Below are 26,957 nucleotides of genomic sequence, written 5' to 3'. Positions count from 1 at the left end.
TTAACCTTGATTCTTTAATTTCTTAAGGGACTTACTCCAAAATTCTAATTAATCATCAAGTTATGTCTTCTCAACTGCCAAAATATGTCTCCCAAATCTAGCCACTTCTATGAATATCCACTGCTATCATCTTAGTTTTAGCCATCATGACCTCTTGCCTAAACTGTTACATTCAACTCCTTGCTGCACTGCTTGCTTCTACTGTCACATCCACTCCAATCCATTCTTCAACTTGTGGTCAAAGGTATCACTCAAGATTTTTCTGGTCACATGATTCCCTTGTTTAAAACCTTTACATTAATTTTCACTCTTGGAGTAAAGTCTGTTATCATGTTATATATCTTCTCTCTCTCTCTCTCTCTCACACACACACACACACACACACACACAGAGAGAGAGAGAGAGAGAGAGAGGGAGAGAGACACTTTCTTAGTTTGATGCCTTTGGCTTGTTATTAATGAGCATGATCAGCTGTGACATGCATTTTGCCAAGTATCAACTACAAATGCCACTAATTCCCTAATAGTTCTTCCTGGGATTTTGGTTCTATTCAAAGAATTATTATTTTACAAAGTACTCCTTAGTCACTAATTTTGTGCTATGCAAACAAGACTTACTTCTTTTCTGCTCTTTTTAAAATCTGACTTAATTAAATGTTGCTTTTCCCTGTTGACTAAAACAACTTTCTACCTCCTGGAAGGAAGGTTGAGAGATGGTTTATCACTGCTATGTGCTGATATATATATGATCACTCTCCGCTTTGTTATTTTGAACTGAATAACTTCCAAACTTTTTGCTTTTCCTTAAGATCACAGGAAATAAATCGTTAAAAGCGGACAAAACTACTTATTTACGTCCTAAACATTAATTAACCATCCAACAAGCATGACATCAGGAAATGAAACGAGTTATGTAGGAAGGAAGGCTCACTCTTTGAAGCTATCATGCTTCAGGAATGATTGAGGAAATCATAAACAGCAGGCAAAATTCATTCACAAGACCTAGGTCACTTACAGTAGGGGAGTCTGTTTCTGTGAAAGTCTGGCAATATGTTTTATACACTCCTCTGGTGGCTCTTCAAGATTACTTCTATTCTCTTCAGAATCAGGTTTCATATACTCCCAACCAGTAGCTGGAAAATCAATCTGAAAGAAAAAGAATGATTTGCCATGTGTTGAAGGTGTCTCAAAATACATTATTGATTTAATACTCCTATCTTAGATTTATAGAAACTAAAGAACAGAATAAATTCTATTTTTTCTGTGCTATTTATAATTTTAAAATAATTTCTAAAATAATTATTAAAGGTTGGACTTAGGATTTAAATATACAAGTTATTTAGCCAATTATGTGTACAAATGGTATAGATGGGTCACCTGTAATGTTGTCTGAGGGAAAATGAGAGAAATAATAATATATGGTCTCTCCATAAAGATTAATATGTTACATTTTTGGTTAATGCTGACATTATATCCTTTTTACATTTCAGTGTTAAAATGTCTCCTTATGAAATGATGAAATTTAACATTGGTAATTATGCTTTTTTCGTGTAACCCACCTGAAAAAATAGAGTTAATCTATATTGATCTCTAGTTCATGAAATTTGCAAGTCTGAGAATCATTATGTACACATGAGTGAGCTCTCCTTTGGTAAAGAACTGTTGCGTTAGTAAAAAATCAAATAGAATATTTCTGCTTTGGTTCTGTAGTTCAGATTTATAGACAGTTCTAGAATCCAGCCTCCTTTTTTTCCTGGCTCAGTCTACTTTCTATTAAACCATGTTTCAGTGATTCAGAATCTGATTCTAGTAAATAAAATTACAGTTAACAAAAAGACAGTTCCAGACTATGTAAATAAGCTGGATATTTTAGGGCTCCATAGGTTTGCTTAAGGTTATCACACATACTGGGTTTTTTTCATTTTATTTATTAGAAATCCCACAGACATTATTTTTCTCTGCTGAGTTATGTTAGATTGGAATCTCAGAAAAAATTGAGGAACCTTACAAAGTAGATGGTGTGAGTTTCAATTGAAATACAGTTTAATATATTTGAGCGCTTATTTATTTGAAAAAGTTTTAGTAATTTCATTCTATAACCTCTAACATTTGTTATAATTTTTGTTTTTGATATAATCTGTGTTAACAATGTATCAATTACTACTCCAACATGATAAAATAAACAAGTACGAGATCAGCTTAACTGAAACATTACAGCAAAGTTTGCCTCTTGACAAAGATTAATCTTGAAAGATGAACTTTGGTACCTTAGAGGGAAGGGCATCCAGTACGAGCAAGTTACATGCTACTCTTTATATGGACAAATATTTTTAAATAGCTCTTAATGAGTTAGTATAATTTTATGTTGATACTAAGTAAATGGCATGGTGGATGAGAAAATTGAGAAAGGTAGATGAGCATACAAAAGAACTCCTGTGTACAAACCTATAATAAATTATTTGTGTATATTTTACTTAGGAAACGATTTTTATTTCTGATACGTGAGTGAGATCTTTTATTAAATTGCATTTTTTCATGAATTATGAGGCTAAATAGCTACTGATTCTTGAGTTACTATAGAAAATATTGGAATTTTTCCTAGTTGCCTTTTGTACTTTTTATAAGAGAAAACTTCCCCAAAACTATGCTTTAATGCATTTGCTTTAGAACACTTTTAAGCACTATACATAATGAAAGATATAAGTAATATCTATTATTTTCTGATAACTTAAAGTCTAATTGAGGAGAAAAGGCACACACATTAACAATTAAAATAGGGAATAATAAGTACATAGCACCCCAAAGCTGTGCTTCATTGTTGTGCTTTCAGTACTGACAAACACTCAGCTCTGTTCTTTCTCCTTATATGGCTGTAGCTGACCAAGTCTGGCTTTGGTCTCAAATTTCTTTTTTTTTTTTTTTTTTGAGATGGAGTCTCACTCTGTTGCCCAGGCTGGAGTGCAGTGGCACCATTTCAGCTCACTGCAAGCTCCACCTGCCGGGTTCATGCCATTCTCCTGCCTCAGCCTCCCCAGTAGCTGGGACTACAGGCACCCGCCACCACACCCAGCTAATTTTTTGTATTTTTAGTAGAGACCAGTTTCACCATGTTAGCCAGGATGGTCTCGATCTCCTGACCTCATGATCCACCTGCCTCGGCCTCCCAAAGTGCTTGGATTACAGGCGTGAGCCACCGCACCCGGCTTCAAATTTCTTTTTAAAGGAATGCTCCAGGAGATCTATTCAAATATCAACACTGCATGCGCCATGACATCTATTTCTCACATTCCTGGCTAAGCCTTGAGAATACACTCCTTATTTTAACAACAGCAACCACAACAGCAACAAAAAATATGTTTTTTTGCGGGGGGATAGAGGAACATATTCAAACCTGGTTATCTTCCCTTCTAATTCACAGCTCCTTACACATTTGGATATCAACTTCTTGTGTTCCATTTATCCATCTTGCTTCACTTCTTCTGCTCATCCTTTGTCATTCACAGTTGGCCACCGTGATTTCTACTATGGCTTCATTACTTGGCACTGCTCACGGGAGCTGTTGTGAATGTCCCTAGTGTCTATGCCCCACAACCATACCCATAAGGTGCCCCTGGGCCAGTTTTGGGTTCCCATGATTCTGTCAGATTATTCAAAGAACTTCCACTTGGACTGTGTGTAGGTTGGTATTATAAGACACACGTGCTGGGCATGGTGTCTCATGCCTGTAATCTCAGGACTTTGGGAGACTGAGGCAGACAGATCACTTGAGGTTAGGAGCTCGAGACCAGCCTGGCCAACATGGTGAAACCCTGTGTCTACTAAAAATACAAAACTGAGCTGGGCATGGTGGCATGCACCTGTAATTCCAGCCACTTGGGAGGCTGAGGCACAAGAGAGAATTGCTTGAACCGTGGAGGTGGAGGTTGCAGTGAGCTGAGATCATGCCACTGCACTCCAGCTGGGGTGACGGAGTGAGACACTGTCTCATAAAAAAAGAAAAGAAAAGAAAAGACATACGTATGTTAGACCATGACATAGACGCATGTTCTATTGCAGTTCAGAGGAAGGAAGGATAACTGCTAACTGGGTGGCAATTGTGGTGAGTCTGAAAAAAGGAGTTCTAAAGAGGGATCCATATGGTGGTTTTGGAGTGAGAAAAAAAAAGGATCTCTGTTACATTAGAAATAAAAATACAATGTGTTCTAAAAACTTTGTATCAATGATAAGACTGGTGCTTCTTCCTAACACTGACGATAATGGAATATAAGCATGTACTAAAATGTTAGAAAAAGTAAAATACTTGGAATGAGTGAGTAAGGTCTGTGGTTTAAGGAGACGTCTCGCTTAGATAAGAGGAAGAGCTAAACATGTTGGTATTCAGGTTCAGATAAGTGGACCAAAGGGCTAAATTGAGACATACGTGTGGGCAGTGTTTTTGTAGTCATCAGAAATATGGATACATATCATTAATTTAACAAATACATTATTCCAACTACTGTGCTAGATGTTTGTGATATAATACCTTCAATGCCATCAGAGATCTCTCAGTCAGTGGGAAGGAATACGATGTGATAAATGTGTTGATAAAAATGCTGTTGGGTATTACGTGAACATAGAAGAAGGGCACTTAACTTTGCTTGGCGTGAGAAGAGTGGAGGGGGTAAGGGAGAGATTTCTAGAGGCTCCGTGGATGGAAAAAGATGAATCTCATTTACACAGAGTCAGAGGAGGGGTGGACAGTGGAGGGTGAAGGGGCGAGGGCACGTTATAGACAGGGAACAGTATTCATAAATTCACATAAGGTGAAAGCAAGACAGTGCATGTCAGAAACGACAATATTTTCAAAGTTGTTGAAGCTTGAAGTGTCAAACAGGGACTGGCAAGAGAAGCGATGGGACAGAGGTCATGCTACAGAGGTTGGCCTTAATCCTCTGGGTAGCACTGAGTTATTGAAGAGTCTAAGCAGGGAACTGGCAGGTTCAGATTTAAGTTTTAGAAGAATCACACTTGTGACTGCATAAATTTTGGATTAGAGAATGACAAAACTAAAGCCAAGGAAACCAGCAGATGAGGTGAGGAATTGAGAGGATAGACAATAAAAATATAGAAGATAAATTGGCAGGATATAGTATGGACCGGATATGAGTAGAGAGAAAGAAGGAAGGAGACAAGAAAATCAGGTAGGTGTATGTGGGGCATGAACAGACATAAAGAATTCAGAGGGTGAAAGTAATTTTGGAGAGGAAGTGGGCTCCATTTGGGGCATGTTTTGTTTGAAGCTGCCAATAGAATATCCAGGTGGGGGTTTCAGCAAGTATGTGGCTATATTTGTCTGAAGCTTGATGTGTGAAGAAGTCTGAACTAGAGATACAGACTCAGAAGTGCACTTACATAGATATTGAGACAAGAACCTTAGAAATGTATGAGACCCAGTAATTCCATGGCTAAGTATATATTCAAGAAAGATGAAAACATATGTTCACACAAAAACGTTTCCATACCTGTTCATAACAGCAATATTCTTAATAGCTAAATAGTGAAAAGAATCCAAATGTACATTGACTGATAAATTAATAAACAAAATATGGTATATTCATATGTACATATTACAATAATTTAATATTATTGTATAAAAATGTAAATGTAATATAGAAAAAGGAATGAATCCCAATCGGGGGTACCACCTGGATGCACTTTGCAAATATTATGCTAAGTGACAGAAGCTGGCCACAAATAAGATCACACATTGTATGATTCCATTTAAATGAAATGTCCCAAACAGTCAAATTGATAGAGATAGAAAGAAGATTAGTGGTTGCTTAGGATTGGGGGAATAGGAGGTGAGAGCTAAGGGGTATGGGATTTCTTTTTTGATGTGATGAAAATGATCTGAAATTGACTGCGGTGATAGTTGCACATATCTGTGAAAATACTAAAAACTACTGAATTGCACACTTTAAATGGGAGGATAGTGTGGTATGTGAATTACATCTCAAGAAGGCTGTTTTTTTAAAAGAAAATAAATGAATGAGAGCATCCAGGGAGAATATGTGCACTGTGCACGGCAGCAGGCTGCAGACTGGAACCTTTGAGAATTGTCCTTGGTGAGAGCCTGGGAAGGAGACAAAGGAAGACCAGAGAGCAGTGGAAGGAGATAACCGAGGGCAGTAACACCAAAGCCAGAGGAGGAGGGGGTTCGGTTCTGTGGAAGGAGGAGGGAGAAAGTTCAGTCTCTTTGAAGAAGAGGAGGGAGTTCAGTTATGGGGAAGAGCCAGACAGTGCCAAGAAGAGCAGAGGGAGGGCTAGCCTGATGAGGACTGAAAACCATCACTGGGTTTGGCACCTAGGAACTAGCAGGTACCTAACCACAGTTAAGAGTGGTGGCAAGCCAGAATACAGTGATTGTAGATACAAATGGGGAGGTGAGGAAGTAGAGAAACATAGATCCCAGCACTTTGGGGGGCCGAGATAGGTGGATTACCTGAGGTCAGGAGTTCGAAACCAACCTGGCCATCATGGTGAAACCGTATCTACTAAGATACAAAAATTAGCTGGGCATGGTGGCGCACACCTGTAATCCCAGCTACTTGGGAGGCTGAGGCAGGAGAATTGCTTGAGCACTGGGAGGAGGAGGTTGCAGTGAGCCGAGATCGAGCCACTGCACTCCAGCCTGGGTGACAGAGTGAGACTTCATCTCCAAATAATAATAATAATAATAATAATAATAATAAAGAAAGATAGACTAGAACAAGAACCACATGAATTCTATGAAACAGCTCTGCATTTCGTGCTTAAATATGTGACAGAGCTGTTCCACTAGATTGCATTCAGGGAGAAGCAGGAAGTTGAGGGAGACCCAGGCTAAGTGAGTCAAAGCAATAACTTATGTATTATCTGCCTCCATTTCTGAACTAAAATCTATTTCACTCTGTCCACTGCTTCCGGTCGGTACATCAATGAACCATAGGACCTGAAAAAAGTATTGCCTGGAAGTGATCACATCTGTGTCATATCACATCCCTTGTCATACTGGAGTGGCTGCAGTGTGGCAGTAACCACCATCTAATGAGGACAATCGGAAAAGTGAAGTCAGGTAGGCTTAGTATAATCTTTTCATTATGCAGAGGATAAAATAGGTTAGGTGACTTGTTCAAGGTCATAAAGTTTTCTGTAGAAGGAAGACTAGAATCCAGAGTTTCTAACTCAGCCAGAAGTCTTTCCCCGAGACTCATACTAACTCCCTAACGAAACAATGGATGCAGAACTTGGTTGTAATTTCACCATCTCATAATCTTTAGGTTGAAAGATTCTGCTCTAAATTCAGCTGACTATTTAATTAAACTGATACTATTAAAGGTTTTGTCTTTACTACCTTAATAACTCTCATTTTATATATTGCATCACCAATTAAAGTCATGCTGAGAGACTTTTAATGTATCTATACAATTTGAAATTATTTTGTAAAAATGGGATGGTTTAACTTTTGCATACTGTGGAATGATTTACATGCCCTTCCTTCACTTATTTTTAAGATGAATTCTATTATGGATCCAGATCTTTACCTGGAAATCCGTGCCACTATTGAATATTTGAAGTTTTCCTTCAGATTCCACTTGCTAAAATCTGTGTTGATAAAGGAACTATTCACCTCATCTGAGAAGAATCAAGGGTAGTCTCATCTGATAGATTTTCTTCTCCTCCTTCTACCACCGTCACTCTTCTCTGCCCCATAGAACCTTAAAATCATGAATTTATATCCACAAAACTCTGACAATGGTCATACTTGAAAATTTTCATTAAGCTAAGGTGGTTTGGACCTGTCAAGAAATAGTTTGATAGAAAATACATTTGTCTCCTTAAAGAAAGATCACTTATATCTTACACACCCCACAGGTCTATATAAAATGCAAGGTATCTCAAACTGAGTTCATCATATTACTCTGTTGAAGACTGTCTATCCTTTCTCTGTGTTCATTCTTAAAACTGAAGATATTGCTATGAACTCAGGAACTCAAGTTTCTGTCTCTGTTTCCCTATATATTTCCTTCATATAGTTGCACCCGTTTCTGTTTAAAAAAAGTTTCTAAAATCTACCATTTAATTGTTTTTTCTTAGTTTTTGGCCCTATGATCCTTAACTTAGATCACTAAAATATTCTTCTAATAAATGTCCAGGCTGGGTGCAGTGGCTCACACCTGTAATCCCAGCACTTTGGGATGTTGAGGCAGGAGGACTGCCTGAGGTCAGGAGTTCAAGACCAGCATGAGCAACATAGTGAGACTCCCATCTCTACAAATAAAAATAAAAATAAAAATAACAGGGCATGGTGGCATGCACTTGTGGTTCCAGCTACTTGGGAGGCTAAGATGACAGGGTCATTGGACCCCAGGAGGTGGAGGCTGCAGTGAGCTATGTTTATTCCACTACACTCCAGCCTCGGTGACAGAGTGAGCCTCTGTCTCAAAAAAAAACACCCAAACCCAAACCAAAACAAGTGTTCACATATCCGATCTTCTTGTTTTTTAAGGCATTTTCTACAACATTGCTGGAACTACTTTTTATGACTTACTGCCCAGATAATCATGTCCAAACCTGGTACACAATCTATTGCCCTAATGATTTTCCACTTTTTACCACTGTTCCTCACTTAATTTATTCTTTAATCATAACTAACTTGCCATATTTTGAAACTGCCAACTCTTTTCTGCATCTGTGTGTTTGCATTGTGCATTCCTTTAAGACCGGATAATCCTTCCCATTTAAACTCGTTAGTGAGAATTTACTCATTCTATAAAGGGCATTCAAATGTCATGTCCTCTGGGTGTCTGTCCCCAGACTTTTTACATTTCTTTACTTTCTCTCGGAAATATTCATTGCTATTCTCGCTGTGTTAGTGTCCCTACAATGGCTATAGTATCTGTCACATTACATCAGAGTGAGTTGTGAAAGTCTGTCTCTCCAGCTGGATTTTGCATTCCTTGGCTTAGTATTACGTATTCGCTCATTTTTGTGAGAGTGTTTACCATAATGTTTGGAGCATAGTAGTCATATGTAAAACATGAATCAAATGTGATTGAAATGAACCTCTAGCATTTTGCTATTTTTCTTCATTAGTAGAATATGTTTACCGGGTTTGTGATGAGTCTCTCCTCTTTATTCATGGATATATTTATTTTTTTTTGTTCTTTTAAAACAGAACAAGTGCTAATTGATAAGATATCATGTGTGGAGTGTCTATGATATTGTGCCAAGATCTAATCTGAATAAGCATTCATTTTTAACATGTCCACAGATTAGAAGTGGATCTTTAGGTGTCATCTGGTCGAATTTTCCTCTGCAAGAGTGTGATGTCATGTTTTTATTAGCATTAATTTTTCCTTTCCATGTTAAATATTTTTCTGTGCATCTTTCTCAACTCTATGTCCCAAACCCCTCACCACAAGCCTGGAAACTTAAGAGGCTGGAGACTCTACTAACTTCCTCTAGAGCAGTGATGTCAGCTGAGGAAATCCTTTTCTCAAATCACATTTGACAATATCTGGAGACATTCTTTGATTTTCAGAATGAGAAAGTACCTCAGGCATCTAGTGGAAAGAAGCCGGGGATGATGCTAAACATCCTGAAATACACAGAACAGCCCCCACAACAAAGAATTTTCTTGTCCAAAATGTCAATACTGGTAAGGCTGAAAAACTCTGTTCTAGAGGGTGCTGCCCAGAGAGCATTTTCTAATTTTTCCTATAGAGATGAAGAGTTCATATTCCATGCATTTCTGTGTATGAGACTGTGCATGCCTCACATTTCCAGCCAATCTGACGAACTACAATCAGGAACCCATAAGGAGCTGTCAGCAGTAAGGACCAAAGGCTGAAGTCATTCACCACCTTTCTTTTATGATCACTAATCACACAGAGTAGAGAGACTTTAAGAAAAAAAGAAGGATAATTACTTTGCAGTTTTTTTCCTACTACTCAGTTAATTGCTAGCCATTTTAAGAAACATATACCAGAAGAGATTTTAAAGAAATATGACACAAAGCAGAGGCAGGTGTGAGTAGGATACCAAGTTAATAATACATACCAATGACTGTTTTTAGACAATAGAAAGAAAATGAATGCCTGTAATGAGTATACTAATGGCAACACTCCATAGTTCTCCAACATGACCTTGTAGGATGGAGAATGGTTTGAAATTGCCATTATATAAGCTGGGAGAAAAGTGCTTTGAGAATACTGTACATAAAATAAAAGCAGTAGAGGTTTCACGAATCCCAGAAGGCTGGAGGCAGAGAAGACTATTAAAATGTGTGATCCTGGAAGAAATTGTTTCTATAATTGACAGCAAACTACTTATCAACCAATACTTGCCATGTGTACTTTAATCTTGTAGCCTGGCACTTACCTGCAGGGTCACCGGGGATGGCTGACTTACATCCCACACTCCTGGAGCTATCATTTCTATGGGAGGCTCACTCTGTAATGTCATGCTGAACAGCATAGACCCGAGAATGGATTTTCTGCAAAAGACAACACATACAGACAGACAGGAGTCACTTCATGAGGGAAGTTATAATTATCTGTAAATGTTTTCTTTTGGAATATAAACATAATCCGCTCTTATAGGGTCTTTATTCAGTTGCTAGAAAAGAAACGAGATAGTCCACCAGCCTAGACACTGATTAACAGTTCGTTTCTGATATACCACATGCTTGGCTATTTTCATAAATGCCTACATTTATTTTGCACATGAGAAAATTATTTACCCACAGTGGTTTCTAATAGGTAGCATTTATTTTTAATTGCCATCAATGGTGATTATAAGGCAGGACTAAGAATTTCAGATTTATATTATTAGAGTTACAACTGCCTTAAATCAATAAAGATGTCAACTCTTCAAAACATATTTTGCTTCATGGAGTGACTAAATCCCCTGGGAAACTTTAAAGATACAAGTTTTAAATTTATATAAAAAAAGATTTAAATTAGCATAGCATATGATCTGCAGAATAAAAATAGTTGTGGGGCTTCACGGAGGAAACGCTTCCTTACGCATAAATAGAAAGATTATTCATATTCTAAATGTTTAAAAATTGGTGGTAAATTACCATAGTAAATGAGAGTGCGTACAGGAAAGGCTTTAAACAGGGAAGAGTTTGTAGATGGTTTTAACAGCTTCAGTAACATCCAAATCCATAGATCCTTATGTGAATTAAAAAAGAAGTTGTACCTGGCTGGGTATATGAGTCAGAATATCAGTAAAATGTTCCAGTGATCATGGAAAACAGTGTTGGATTTTAATATGCCAAATTGAAAGTGCAAAACTGAAAGTCAACAAAATCAAATTTAAGTTTATAAAGAACTTTAATACATCCAGTGAGCTTTTCTAAAAGCAATATACAATTCCGTCTTGCCATTTAACAGATCTTATGCAAAGCATGAGGAAGAAATTCAACAAATAAAGCTTTCTTTAGACCTTTAGCTTTCTGAAGACTGCCTCTTTTATTATTTTCTCTATTTAAAGATATTGTCAGCACATATCTGCCTAGAGGAGTATAATGTGCTTTATGAAAATATGGGCAGATGTTTTATATGACTTAAGAATATTCTTGTAGCAGGATGAATTTTGGGTCTTCTTTGTTTCTTTTTTCCATCCCTCCCTTACCTAAATAAAATCTGTCTTGGTATAACAATATCAGGGGTCCAGTATTAGTAAGGTATGAATTAGTTTAATAGAGGTAAAGATTAGAAAATTATTATTGTAATTTTCCCCTTTGCCTTTCAGAGCATGGGACCTTCACCCTAAATGGTCAAATCCCCATCTGCCTGAGAAAAGTTTTGGATTAGTGTCAGGCAGAATACGAGAGGAGGAAGAAACATGTCCAACGCCAAACTTGGAGGTCATATTGTTCTCCACAGCATTTAGAGAAAATGTTTCTGTACATGGGACAGAGTCAACAGAGGTGAGGAGGAAGGAGGATGTGCCATATTGGATAGGAGAACATGACGACAGAAAAGCCCATCACTTCCTGGGAATTTGGGAGGGTGAGAAGTAGAAGGCAGAGAAAGAAGGACCCGAGTAAGCACGGCAGACATAGGCGTCCCAGCTTGCCTCTTCTCTGCTTTGGCAAGCAGATGGGGAGAAGTGTGAGATCAGTGAGCAAAACATAATGCTGAAGGCAGAGGCGCTCCTCTTCTCACTCCTTGTTTCAGATCCTGGAAGGAAATCACCTCTTGAGAGGTTCTGCACTGCTTGTGGCATGGCCATTAAACTTGGCTTCATGTGATTAACAGGCAGGAGGAACTCGTGAGTTTAGCTTTTGTGGGCCTTCTTTGGTTTCTCTGTAGATGAGATGGGATCTGGAAATATCTAAAGATTTTCGAGAGGGAGAGTTTCCAGAGTTTCCCTGGTGGGGATAAGGGCTTCTATAACAAGGGCATCTGATAGGAACATCCAACCTGGGGCCAACTGGGAGTCGTTGGCAAACCTCAAGAGGGTCTATGGTGCCTCTGAGAGCCTGAGTCACCCAGGCCTTGCCAGGAAACCCTGGCCAAGCTGGGGGAGCCCCAGTCACGAGCTGCAGACTTCAGCCGTAACAAGCATCCGTCAGCTTAAAAAGGGGCTTTGATTTGGATATCGGAAGTCACCAGGGCAAAGGATCTGCTTTTATGATTTTGTTTTCTCCTTTTCTTTTATATCCTTTCCCCCTCTTAGGAAGAGAGCCAGGGTGTAAGAAATTTATCTGAGTGACCCAGCATTTTTTAAAATTATACTTTAAATTCTAAGGTACATGTGCACAACGTGCAGGTTTGTTACTTAAGTATACGTGTGCCATGTTGGTGTGCTGCACCCATTAACTTGTCATTTACATTAGGTATATCTCCTAATGCTATCCCTCCCCCATCCCCCGACCCCATGACAGGCCCCAGTGTGTGATGTTCCCTCTCCTGTGTCCAAGTGTTCTCATTGTTCAATTCCCACCTATGAGTGAGAACATGGCGGTGTTTGGTTTTCTGTCCCTGTGATAGTTTGCTGAGAATGATGGTTTCCAGCTTCATCCATGTCCCTGCAAAGGACATGAACTCATCATTTTTTCTGGCTGCATAGTATTCCATGGTGTATATGTGCCACATTTTCTTAATCCACTCTATCATTGATGGGCATTTGGGTTGGTTCCAAGTCACTATTGTGAATAGTGCCGCAATAAACATACGTGTGCGTGTGTCTTTATAGCAGCATGATTTATAGTCCTTTGGGTATATACCCAGTAATGGGATGGCTGGGTCAAATGGTATTTCTAGTTCTAGATCCTTGAGGAATCGCCATACTGTCTTCCACAATGGTTGAACCAGTTTACAGTCCCACCAACAGTGTAAAAGTGCTCCTGTTTCTCCACATCCTCTCCAGCATCTGTTGTTTCCTGCCATTTTAATGATCGCCATTCTAATGGGTGTGAGATGGTATCTCATTGGGGTTTTGATTTGCATTTCTCTGACGGCCAGTGATGATGAGCATTTTTTCATGTGTCTTTTGGCTGCATAAATGTCTTCTTTTGAGAAGTGTCTGTTCATATCCTTTGCCCACTTTTTGATGGGGTTGTTTGTTTTTTTCTTGTAAATTTGTTTGAGTTATTTGTAGATTCTGGATATTAGCCCTTTGTCAGATGAGTAGATTGCAAAAATTTTCTCCCATTTTGTAGGTTGCCTGTTCACTCTGATGGTAGTTTCTTTTGCTGTGCAGAATCTCTTTAGTTTAATTAGATCCCATTTGTCAATTTTGGCTTTTGTTGCCGTTGCTTTTGGCATTTTAGACATGAAGTCCTTGCCCATGTCTATGTCCTGAATGGTATTGCCTAGGTTTTTTATCCAAAAGAGACTGCATATTTCTAAAATGACTATTTAAAGTTACTGAACTAATACTTTATCATAGATGAAACTTTATTTCTTCTCCTTAGTTACGGGGGGGAACTCATGAGGAAGAGTGTGATATATGAGTTGCATTATTTATTCACACCTAAGTTGTGGAATGTGTTATATTTGTGTCCTTACCATATTTTTATGTCTTGGCTATGCTTTACTCCAGAAATCTGAGTGATCTAAGCTGGTCTTGACAGAGGATGAGGAGACTCAAGAATTTGATGGTAATTACTGTCCTTGGATGGAGTCTTGGATGTATTAACAGTCACCATGGCTTTAACCCTGAGGCACATGTGGCAGAGTGAAGTCAGAACATCTGACATAGTTGTGTGTATGGGGCAATGTATCAACAAATGGTGATGCATGCCTGTTATCCCAGCTACTCGGGAGGCTGAGGCAGGAGAATCACTTGAACCCGGGAGGCAGAGGTTGTGGTGAGCCGAGATCACACCATTGCACTCCAGCCTGGGCAACGAGAGCGAAACTCCATCTCAAAAAGGCTAATATAATATTTACCTTAAAGCCATATATATATAATATATAATATTTATAACTTAAAGCCATATATAAGACCAGGCAAATGGGGACCACTGGTTATTTTTTAAAGTATTACTCCTGTGAAAACATTTATTATGTTAGTTAAAATTAAACATTTTGAAGGCAGGAGACACAAAAGAAGAGTTTCATATAATGGAAAGAACACCAGAGTTTGTGTCAGGACATCTGGAGCCTGCCTTTATTACCTTCCCCTTATTAACTTAACTTTTTTGAGCTTTTTGGACAAAATCAATGGTCTTCAGAGTTTACGTATAGCTTTGAGGCTCTGCTAGTAGTTAAGGGTGAACTTCAGAAAGATGGGAAGATGTCAGTTAGGCTGGGCTATGGGTTTGTAAATTCTCGTAACACAACACATCCATGGAATCACTCTATACTTTGAGACTTTTTAATATGATGCCATTAGAAGAACGACTACACTGCTAAACGTAGTATTTCAAAATATTTGTTCTGGAGTATCCTTAAGAATATTTTCAATTTGAATGTGTTGTATAAATTCATTGACCAGAAAAGCCAACACAAAATTTGTGACACCAGGAGAACAGATGGGCTGGTTTACCCTCTTTGGGCCCCATTTCCTCAAACAACAAGATAAGGTGTTTAAATAAAACAATTATCAATTTTAGCCATAATATTCTATGTGCCCATTGCTGGCATCCTGGAGCCAAAGAATCTGTAGCTGGCAGGACCAAAGGATCTGATGTTATAAAATTCTTTGGGCTGCTGACTTTATTATGTCTAATAGGTTTCATGTGCAAGAGTAGAGCCCAGGCAAGGCTGTGCTGGAACCCTGTTGTGTTAAGCTATTCTTGTGTCACTAAAAAGAAATTCCTGAGATTGAATAATTTATTAAGAAAAGAAGTTTACTTGGCTCATGATTCCGCAGGCTTTACAGAAAGCATGATGCTGGCATCTGCACAGCTTTTTGGGAGGCCTTAGGAAGCTTCCAATCATGGTGGAAGGCAAAGGGTGAGCAGGTGTCTCACATGGTGAGAGCAGGAGCAAGCTTTGAAGATGTGCCACACACTGCCAACCAACCAGATCTTGCAAGTACCCACTCACTATCTCAAGGACAGCCACAAGCCATGAAAGACCCATCTCCATGATCCAAACATCTCCCACCGTGTCCTACTTCCAACACTGGAAACTACAATTCAGCACAAGATTTGGAGGAAACAACATCCAAACTATATTATTCTGCCCCTGGCTCCTCAAATCTCATGTCCTTCTCAAACTGCAAAATACAATCATGCCTTCTCAATAGTCACCCAAAGTCGTAACTCATTTCAGCATTAACTAAAATGTCTAAAGTCCAAGTCCAAAGTCTCATCTGGAGATCAGTTATTTCCACCTATGAGCCCATAAAATCAAAACGAGTTACTTACTTCCAAGATAAAATGGGGGTACAGAAATTGGGTAAACATTCTCATTCCAAAAGGGAGAATTTGGCCAAAAGAAAGGAGTTACAGGTCCCACGGAAGTCTGAAACCCAGCAGGGCAGTCATTAAATCTTAATGCTCCAAAATAACCCTTGACTCCATATCCCACATTCCAAGCACACTGATACAATGGTGGGCTCCCAAGACCTTGCTCAGCTCTGCCCCTGTGGCTTTTCTATGCTGAGATTGTAAGCTGCTGGTGGCTCTACCATTCCAGAATCTGGAGAGTGGTGGCCCACTTCCCATATCTCCACTCTGCAGTGCCCCAGTAAGGACTCTGTGAGGAATCCAACCCCATATTTATCCTCCGCACTTTTCTATTAGAGGTTCTCTGTGAGGGATCTGCCCCTGTAGCAGGCTTGTGCCTGGGCACCCGGGCTTTCCAAAATATTCTCTGAAATCTAGGTGGAGGTTGCCAAGCTTCCTTCACTCTTGCACTCTGTGTGCTTGAAGGCTTAACACCTTGTGTGGAAGCGGCCAAGGATTGTAGCTTGCACCTTACAAAGTGGTGGCCCAAGCGGTACCTGGGCCCCTTTGGTCTGAGGCTGTAGCCAGAGCAACCTGGATGTGGGGAGCAGTGTCCTGATGCTGCACAGGGCAGCAAGTCCCTGGGCCTGGCCCCAGAAACCATTCTTTCCTCCTAGGCCTCAGGTCCTGTGATGGGAGGTGCTGCCTGGAATATCTCTGAAATGCCTTTGAGACCTTTTTCACATTTTCTTGGCTATTAGCACCTGGCTTTTTTTCAGTCATGCAGATATGTCTAAGAAGTGGTTGCTCCAAGTCCATTTCAACTTCTCTCCTGATAATGCTTTTTCTTTCTCTGCCACATGGCCAGGCAGCAAATTTTCCAAACTTTTATACTCTGCTTCCCTTTTAAGTACAAATTCCAATTTTAAGTCATTTCTTCACTCCTGAATCTGAGATGAGGCTGTTGGAAGCAGCCAGGCCACCTCTTGGATGCTTTGCTGCTTAGAAATTTCTCTTGTCAGATACCCTAAGTCATCATTCTTAAGTTCAAACTTCCACAGATTCTTAAGGCGTGGACACAATGCAACCAAATTCTTTGCTAAGGCATAAAAAGAGTGACCTTTGCTTCAGCTCCCAATAAGTTCCTTATTGCCAACTGAGACTTTGTCAGCCTTTACAGAGTCTATATCACTATCAGCATTTTGGCCACAACTATTTAACTAGTCTCTCAGAAATCCCAAACTTTCTTTCATCTTCATGTCTTCTTCTGAGTGCTCCAAACTCTTTCAACCTCTGCCTGTTACCCAGTTCTAATGCCCCCAGATATCTTCATAGCAATACCCTACTCCTGGTACCGATTTTCTGGGTTAGGCCATTCTTGCATTGCTGTAAGGAAATACCTGAGACTGGGCAATTTAAAAGAAAAGAGTTTAATTGCCTCACAGTTTTCCAGGCTTTACAGGAAGCATGGTGCTGGCATCTGCTGGGCTTCTGGGGAGGCCTCAAGAAGCTTACAATCATGGCAGAAGGCAAAGGAGGAGCAGGTGTCTCACATGGTGATAACAGGTGGGAGGAGGTGCTGCACACTTCCAAACAAGCAGACCTTGTGATTACCTAGTCACTATCTCGAGGACAGGACCAAGTCATGAGATCTGCTCCCATGACCCAAACACCTGCCACCAGGACCCACCTCCAATACTGAGGACCATAATTCAATATGAGATTTAGAGCGGACAATATCTAAATTATATCCCTCTTGTAGGGTAGTGAAGTGTTCACAGAGTGTGCATGGAGTAAGGCATGGCACCTAAGAGCAGGAAGGGAGGTGGCTTAAGGTAGTTAAAGCTCAGACCTGCATTCTAGTTCTTGTTCTATTCTAAGTAGTCTGGTAACCAACTGCCAGCTTTTCAATCTTCCTTCATCATAGAGTTCTTCATCTGTAAATGACATATATGGACTAACTGAGGGTCTCTTGGATAGCAGAGAAAAACAACAAGAAATTCTCATCCACAGTTTTTTTTTGGTTATGATTTTGAAGATATATCTGAAATGACTTGACACAGTGGGAGTTGGCTACTGAGGCAATTGTCTAAGGAATCTAATTGTTTTGAGATTAAGGTTTATTTTAGGCCTTTTTTGAATTATGAAAAACATTCTGATTTTTCAAGGTTTTAAACTCACCTTGGGAGCTTTGAAAATACTGGTGCTCAGGCCAGGTCACAGACCAATTAAATTAGAATCTTTGGGCATGCTTGGGCTTTGGGTTTATTTTTCAATCTCCTCAGAAAATTCTATTATTTAATCAGGGTTGAGAATCTCTGTGCTGAAGTAGCTTACCACAATTTAGAAATGCTAACTAACTACCATACTATTAATTTTGAACTTGAATAGGGGAGGAAGCGCATGGAAATTGCTGAGGTGAGGATAACAGTTTCTCGATACATTGTGGCGACATTACAAATGCAGATGCAGTGGAAGCCTTGCCTGCAAAAGACAGGATTATAAAACTTCTGTGGGCCAAATTTACCTTTGGACTTGAGCCTTTTTTTTTTTTTTTTTTTGGACAGAGGCTTGCTTTGTCGCCCAGGCTGGAGTGCAGTGGCACCATTTCGGCTCACTGCAAGCTCCGCCTCCCAGGTTCACACCATTCTCCTGCCTCAGCCTCCCAAGTAGCTGGGACTACAGGCACCCGCCACCATGCCTGGCTAATTTTTTTGTATTTTTTTCGTAGAGACGGGGTTTCACCATGTTAGCCAGGATGGTCTCGATCTCCTGACCTCATGATCCACCCGCCTCGGCCTCCCAAAGTGCTGGGATTACAGGCGTGAGCCACCGCACCTGGCCAAGACTATTAAAAATAGAATTGAAGACAAGTTTGCATGCTTGAAAATGTAGAAGTTTATTTTTATTTTCAGACTTTGTTGATGCAGCCCTAACTGATTTATCTGAGTTTAATCACCATTGGTTCTTCTGAAATCCACTTCTGGAAACCACAAAGCGATAAGAAACCTTTAATTCTGCATATTTTCAGTTGATATATGTGTTGGAAAAAATAATGACATAAGCGCTCATTATAGTTCCACGTGGCTAGCTATGGGCAATTTGAACTGTAATAAAAGACAGATTCAATACCAAATGTTTATGAGCAGGGATTACGCCATGAAAGGAAATGAAATTCAGTCACCAATTTGCTGTGATCTGGAAATATCTGCATCAAATAAATTGGCTTAGAATCTTTGTAACTTGAAGCAATGAACAAACTGGAGTCTTTGCAGCCTCCCAATTGCCCCATGTGACGTATTTCTGGTTTCTTAAAAATATCTTTATTTCCTTAAATTGTCTAGCACAGGAGAAAGGCAGATTTTCTGATTTTCAGGAGAAACAGGTTTTTTTGGAAAAATATTTAGAAATCCTTATTGAGTAATTGTTGAAGTGAGTTGTTTTTTGATGTCTCATTGTCTACAATTTTGACGCATTCCCTTAAAAAATACCACCTAGGATCAGTCCCAGATGCCATCTCTCACAAATGCTCATCCTCTGTGACCACTCGTGTGTAACATGCTTACCAGTGGTAAGTGACATATGACAATACAACATGGAGGTGGTATTTTTACTGTCATAACCATCTGGAAAAATGCCTTGAAGATTAGTTTTAAAGACAAAAATATTCCTAAATTCTTACATGTTTAGTGTTTATTGATTGTTATGTGCAAGTAGTGTGTTACATGATGGGAGAGTAAAATGGACTTAACCTTTTTTTATTTTGAATGACTAGCTAGCAATATTCTACAAAAAATGGTAGATATTACAAATACTGCAGGTAAAACTTTAAGGAAACTCACTCATGAGAAGGAAGGACACTTGTATAGCTGCTCCTAGTGAGAAAGAAAATAAAGTTCTTAGCATACAAATCATATCTTTGAAATGTCTGCTAACAGCAGTAGGTATTGCTTTTAGGGATAAACTGTTTCTTATAGACCTTGAAATCCTATTTCATTCTTTATCTCCTATATAGGGACTGTTTTTTCCTCAATTCGATTTAGTAAACAAACTTGTATTGATTGCCTATTTATATGAGGTGCTACATTAGATGATAGATATGACAAAGATAAATACATTCCCTGTCCTCAAGGAACAATGGTATAGAAATGGGCTAAAGCATGAAAACAAATAACAGAACAACACACACACACGTGCGCGCACACACACACACACACAGAGCTTACATCAGAATTAATCCAACAAAGAAGATTTGAAACATCTATTATGGTTGCTGATAATAATTTTTTATATTGATTAGGTCTGGGAAATAAAAATTAATAAATTAAAAAATATATTTTTGTATCACCATATCTTTCTAAAACAGCAGAGGGGAAAATATGCTTGATAAAAATATTAACATTACAATATATGTTCTGATTTTTTGAAAGTCCTGAATTTTATCATTTGATTCTGAAGCAAGACTAGTCATGTGAAAAATGGTTGATTTTTAAAAAATATTTTTTCCTTAATACCATAGAACATCATGTAATTGATTTTATCAAGTATTCTGAATATTAATATTTTCCAAGATTTATGGTTAAATCAACACTTCATTTTGCAACGGTCATTAGTTCTGAGAGAATATCTGAACTTATAATTGACCTAGTTTTCTGAAAAATATCACCTTAAAGTTACTAAATATTTCTTCTTCACAAGAAAAGGTCAGTAAGCCAGTTACCTTGTATAATTTTACTTTAGCCAGAATTCCATGACTTACATTCTTTCTAAATGACAGTATTAATCCAAATCATTTTGAATTACTAATTCCAAAGAAATCAGTTGGTCAGAAAAGAAAAAGTAATTGAGATTGGTCATGCCGATACCTTTTCATTATAAATGACCCAGCTGACAAGTTCAGCATGAGTCCTGTTTTGAAAGCCATTTCTACAATTTCACTTTTCAGTTCTGCTTTCAGCAGTCACGACTTATATTGAACTATGTCAATTTTAGAATAAAATGTCTTGATTTCCTCATTATGCCATATACGCCAAAATATTTACTTCTAAGAATGTTTTAGTGAAATGATAGGCTTATTACTCACAATTGATATACTTACTCTTTTGGAAACAGTGGAAGACAAGTCCACGCCAGTAAATTTGCATTGTTGGTTGCACAGGCAATCCCAAACAGTTTTACAGTGAGCATGGATTCCCTTGGAAGTGACTTTATTTCAAGGGGAAAATTGATCCTAAGAATAAAAGAAAGAAGTAGCATTACCTACCCAATTGTACTGATATTTTAATGAAAATGTTCTTATAATGTACTGGTCTGGGACAAAGATATTTAACTATTTGAATTGAGGCTGCCTCTTGAAATTTTTTGTTTAATCTTGTAAAAATGAAAATTTAACAGAAATATGTAGAATAGTGAGATTTTGTTAATTGAGGAAAATTATTCCTGATAATGTTGACATGTAGGTATATTTTTAAAAGTTACAATAACTTGAGCATTTATTCTTAAGCTGTTGCAAGCACAGATGAAAAACGGACTTAGAAAGACGCTGTGTTAGGGAGTTGGAGGAGGCAGGAAATAACTCAAAATGATTCTGAAAGATTAAATTAGCTATAATGAGATGGAGATTTGGAAAAGAATATTCCAGAAAGAGGAAAAAGCACAGACAAGGGCATATATGGATGAACGATTAGGTATGTCTGATAAATGGTGAACGGTTCATTGTGGCTAGAACAAAAGATGAAGTCAAGTTGTTAGGGGAAATTGTGGAGGATGTAACTAGAAAGATAGGTGGTTGCCAGAATGCTTAAGAGCTCTACATGCCCGGCAAAAGAATTTGAACTTTTCCCTAAAGTCAAAAAGAAATATTTGAAAGATACAGCCAAAGTGTAGAGATTTTTTTGCCATTTTAAATGTGGACCATTCTGGATCATGATGAGGTCCTAGGAATTTGGAGGATGGTCACTGAAATGTAACACATATACAATCTCTGGATATGATAAGGTCAAGACTCTCCGAGCTCAGATCCTGGATGGATTATAGATACTAGCAAATAAAATTGGCTAAGGATAGACACAGGATTTTTAATGGTGAGAAAAACTCGAGTTTGGGTTGAAATCATCAATATATATAAGGAAGTGTCCAGAAGGTCATAAATACTACTATGAGACTGGATGGGGTATACGTAGGTGGCATGATTGTTTGAGAAGGGGCTTTTGACAGAAAGTTGAGATTGTGATCTGACATCCCTAATAGGGGCAGGGAGACATGTACCTTTCATTCTTTTCTGGAGTCATCTCAATTGTATAGAATTATATGATCAGGTTCTCATATATGATCATTATATGATCATATGTCAATTATATGATCATTATATGATAATGCCTCAGAGAAGCCTGGCGTTTAGGAAAGAACTATTTTGAGACAAGGAGATGAAAGAAATTTTTTTTCTAGGAGCCGAGATGGGGAGATATGTTTACTAGTAGGTGAGAATGCTAAAGAGGAATGAGAAAATTGGAACAAAGTTTGGCAGACAGGGCCAGAGTCGTGGGAGATAAATCACAGATGAATGTGAAGGATAAAGAGCAAAGAGACTTGAAGAGTGACTGAGCATCTTTATGGGATGATACCTGATGGCCATGAGATGTGAGGGAAATACACAGACTCTACTGACCTTGTCATTCCCAGTTGAACTTTGATGTTAAATTGTTTGAGCAGTAGGTGATTATTAGAGTACGGAAGATGACAAAAGCCTGTTGTCCAACTGAAAGGTGTGGACTGAGGTTCACCCAGCTGAGGCCTCAGGTAATATTAAGCATCTTCTCACACTAGGAGTTGGCTTTCTAATCTGGAGACTAGGGAGCAGTTTTTACACAGGGTTTCAAATCAAACATGGTGACTCCTTTTTTTCAGTGCCTGTACAGCATCCAGCCTTGGGGATAAGGAGAAGTTAATTTAATTCAATGACCATAATTGAATTTGAGGAAGTACATCTCTCTCTCCTACTCATGGTGTCCATTGAGATAATCAAATCCAGATCCAGTGTGGTTATAGAGCAGCTAACAGGATGAAAGATAGAAGAGCTATTTTAGAAGTAAAAGGCATAACTAATACCTGACTGATGGCATACCAGTGGAATAAGACAATAGAGAATTAAAGACGAATTCTAGTTTCTAGATTACAACAGATATTTTTAACTGATAGGGAATAAAGAAGAAAGAGGAAATTGGGATGGGAATAGTTAGTATAGTTTAGGGTATGATGTTATTGAGTTAATGATAATTGTGAGATGCCAATACATAAACTGTCTGTGGAGAGGATGGGTCCAAGTTTGGATTTAGACATATTTATGCTCAAAAAATGACCTTATTGACTAAGATGCATTTAACCTTTCTAAGTAATGCATTTAACCTTTCTAAGTCTTACTTTTCCTTTTTCACAAAATGGAACTGCTATTATATAACACAATATATGGCAAATTGTAGGTGGTATACCAGCATTATATTCATTTATTCAATCAGTATTATAATAATTTATATCAGCCATTGTGCATTTAATACACAGGTTTGTAAAAAACACATTCCTTGTAGACAGATGAAATGTAAGTTGATATGATTTGGCTTTGTGTCCCCACCCAAATCTCATCTCGAATTGTAATCCCCAGGTGTTGAGAGAGGCACCTGGGAGGAGGTGATTGAATCACAGGAGCAGTTTCCCCCATGTTGTTTTCATGATAGTGAGTGAGTTCTTAGAGATCTGATGGTTTTCTAAGTGGCAGCTTCTCCTGCTCTCTCTCTTTTCCTGCCACCTGGTGAAGAAGGTACTTGCTTCTTCTATCCCTTCTGCTATGATTTTAAGTTTCCTGAGGCCTCCCCAGCCATGCGTAACTGTGAGTCAAGTAAACATCTTTCCTTTATAAATTATCCAGTCTCAGCCAGGGGTGGTGGCTCATGCCTGTAATCCTAGCACTCCCACCAAGATGGGCAGATCACCTGAGGTCAGGAGTTCGAGACCAGCCTGACCAACATGGAGAAACCCTGTCTCTACTAAAAATACAAAATTAGCCAGGCGTGGTGGTGCATGCATGCCTGTAATACCAGCTACTTGGGAGGCTGAGGCAGGAGAACTGCTTGAACCTGGGAGGCGGAGGTTGCAGTGAGGTGAGATCACGCCATTGCACTCTAGCCTGGGCGACAAGAATGAAACTCCATCTCAAAAAAAAATAATAATAAAATAAAATAAATAAATAATAAATAAATAATTACCCAGTCTCTTGTAGTATCTTTATGACACTGTGAGAACTGACAAATACAGAAGTCTAGCTAGACTTAATGGAGAAAAATAAAGAAAAGACTAGAGTGAGAAGAATCTTCTATTGTTAAAGACTGTCAAATTTTAGATTAAAATATTAAATTGGATACCAACATGTTTTGGTATCCAAAACTAAAAGTCCTCTCTTTGTTTTCTTTCAAATTCTTTCACACTTGTCATATTCATTTAAGGTAGTATGGACATATTTCTCAGCTTAAAAGAAGCTCTGAAACTTGACATAAAATGCTGATGATCCTGTGGAATGCACAGCAATTTCTTTAATGTTCTTTCTTTTACTTATAATTGACTTTCTATTCAGCTTTCATATTTCTGTGCTACGATGAAAACTGTAATTTCACTTTATTTCTCACATGATCTAGAATGTTCCTTTTTTCCCATTAAGTCTGGCTTCTTCATGTATAACTTCACTCGTTAGTGAGGTTTTTTTTTAATAACAAGAATTAAAGAAATTATATAAGTTACAGTGGATAGTTACTGCCAATCTCCATTCTGTCATTTTTATTAAGAAAATTAAATTCCTTTAGGATAAGAATAAGTGCTTCCCAAGTAGTTATTTATCCATTCTTTAATACCTATGAATTTTTAAAGCCAGAATAATCTCACCTTCACTGAAAAATTTTTTAACTTTTGTATGGCTACTTAAAAATCAAAGGAATTAACTTTCAGACAAAAAAGGAAAAAAAAATAACAGACACATCAGTAAGCGGAAACAGATTGCTTTTTTTTTTTTAAACCAAGGAACAGGTATCGTATAGATCTCAAGTTTTAACCACATGTTTGCCTCACTATACTATTTAAGAATGAATAATCACTACAATTTTTCTTAAAATTGTTTTATTGTATATGAAATAGTTTTGTTAAAACCAGAGTAAGCTTCTGAGAGTGAAAAAGGAGAGATTTTGAAAGCTACACTTTTAATTTTTTATTTATTTATTTTTTTTGAGACAGAATCTCACTCTGTTGCCCAGGCTGGAGTGCAGTGGTGCGATCTCGGCTCATTGCAACCTCCTCTGGTGTTCAAGCAATTCTCCTGCCCTGACCTCCCAAGTAGCTGGGATTACAGGTACAGGCCACCATGCCTGGCTAATTTTTGTATTTTTAGTAGAGATGGGGTTTCGCCATGTTGGCCAGGCTGGTCTTGAGCTCCTAACCTCAAATGATCCACCTCCCAAAGTGCTGGGATCACAGGAGTGAGCCACTGCACCTGGCTGAAAGTACGTTGTTTAGAACTCTTCTATTAATACTGAAACAAAATGAAGACACTAAACAACAGACCATTGCAAGTACTTTATCTTTTCACTGAGTGAAATGGGGAGCTAGTTCAGGGTTTTTAGACAGAAGAATGACATGCCTTGACTGATATTTTAAAGAGATGACTTTAGCTGTTTTGCAAGAAGAACTATAAAGGTGTAAGAGAAGTAGGGAGACCATTATAAAGCTATTGTGGTACAGAGAGGAGAGATGATGTTTGTTTAGACCATTGAAGGTGATGAGAACATATTCTGGATATGTTTTGAGAAGAGAGCCATTAAGATTTTCTGAACATAGGGTCTGAAACGAGATTCAGGCTAAGGATTTTGATCTAAACAACCAGAATTAGAATTGATTATCCAGAGTGGCCATCCATAGGTGGAGTGGTTTGAAATGTAAGATCAGAAATTTAGTTTAGGATATATTGATTCTCTACGTGTGGAGTTTGTGACTGATGCCTGGGTTAGTGATATAAATTTGGGAGCTGTTGGCATTTAAATTGTATTTAAAGGTATACAACTATAAGAGAAAAGTGAGGGAATAATGACATATACAACAGAGAAGAGAGTTAAGGACTAAGATCATAATCAGTCTGGGAGAAGAAAAGGACATGGAGAACAAATGGCCAGTGAGGTAAGAGTCAGCCATGTGGAAAGCAAATTTCAAGATGGAGGGTGAGATCAGCAGTGCCAAAAGCTTCTGATAGTTCGTGTAAGATGAGGATTGAGAAACAAACATTGGATTCAGCCGTGAAGGTTACTGGTGACAATTTCAGTGCAGCAGAGGTGATGAAAGCCTGATTGGAGTATGTTATAGAGCAGAGAAAAAAAACTGAATACAGTGAATATAGATAGTTATTTGGAAGGTTTCACTACAAAGCAGAGAAAAGAAATGGGGTAGCTGCTGGCAGGAGGATGGAGTAGAATAGAGGTTGTTATTATTTTATTTCTTAACTTAAAACCTGAATACTATTTATGGGATGTAAATATTCTTGTCAATATTTTATATGTTATAAGGAAAAGTATGTAAGTCACAGTAAAACCATCAGCTTAGGAGTAACAGTGGGTCTAAATGCTAGCTTTGACGCTTTGTGGTTGTGGGAACTGGGCCAAGTTAATCAGTAAGTATCAGAACTAGCATTCAGAATTTTTTCTTTGAAATTGAGTTTAGAATTAGATTTTTATCTTGAATTATCTATATGATGGCATAAGTGTGTGAGTTGAAAATAAATCTGATGTTTTAAAACAACCAGAAATTACTTTTAATTAAATCAGAAGAAAAATTTTAGAGATTGAACTGATTAATGTTTTTTTTTTTTTTTTTTAGACTTGCTCTGTAGCCCAAGGTGGAGTGATCTCGGCTCACTGAAACCTCTGCCGGCTTTTGGGTTCGAGCAAGTCTCCTACCTTAGCCTCCCGTGTGGCTGGGATTAGAAGTGTGAGCCACCATGCCCAGCTAATTTTTCTATTTTTAGTAGAGACAAAGTTTCACCATGTTGGCCAGGCTGG

The 26,957-nt window shown here is 38.3% G+C and overlaps 1 protein-coding gene across 1 annotated transcript in view; it reads right to left on the bottom strand.

Annotated features, from left to right (window-relative positions):
- PIK3C2G (phosphatidylinositol-4-phosphate 3-kinase catalytic subunit type 2 gamma) overlaps positions 1–26,957 on the bottom strand; it is a 379,881-nt gene that overhangs the window by 264,683 nt on the left and 88,241 nt on the right. Inside the window, exons 12-14 of the mRNA XM_054443284.2 lie at positions 20,972–21,103; positions 10,401–10,515; positions 1,015–1,145 (exon numbers count right to left, since the gene is read on the bottom strand). Coding sequence (XP_054299259.1) covers positions 1,015–1,145; positions 10,401–10,515; positions 20,972–21,103 — 378 coding nt within the window. The remainder of the gene's footprint in view (positions 1–1,014; positions 1,146–10,400; positions 10,516–20,971; positions 21,104–26,957) is intronic.

The sequence above is a fragment of the Pongo pygmaeus genome, chromosome 10 (genome assembly GCF_028885625.2).
Source record: "Pongo pygmaeus isolate AG05252 chromosome 10, NHGRI_mPonPyg2-v2.0_pri, whole genome shotgun sequence".
Classification (NCBI taxonomy): Eukaryota; Metazoa; Chordata; class Mammalia; order Primates; family Hominidae; genus Pongo; species Pongo pygmaeus.
Note: the sequence above shows the minus strand (reverse complement) of the source record. Positions and strands in the feature narration are given on the sequence as shown.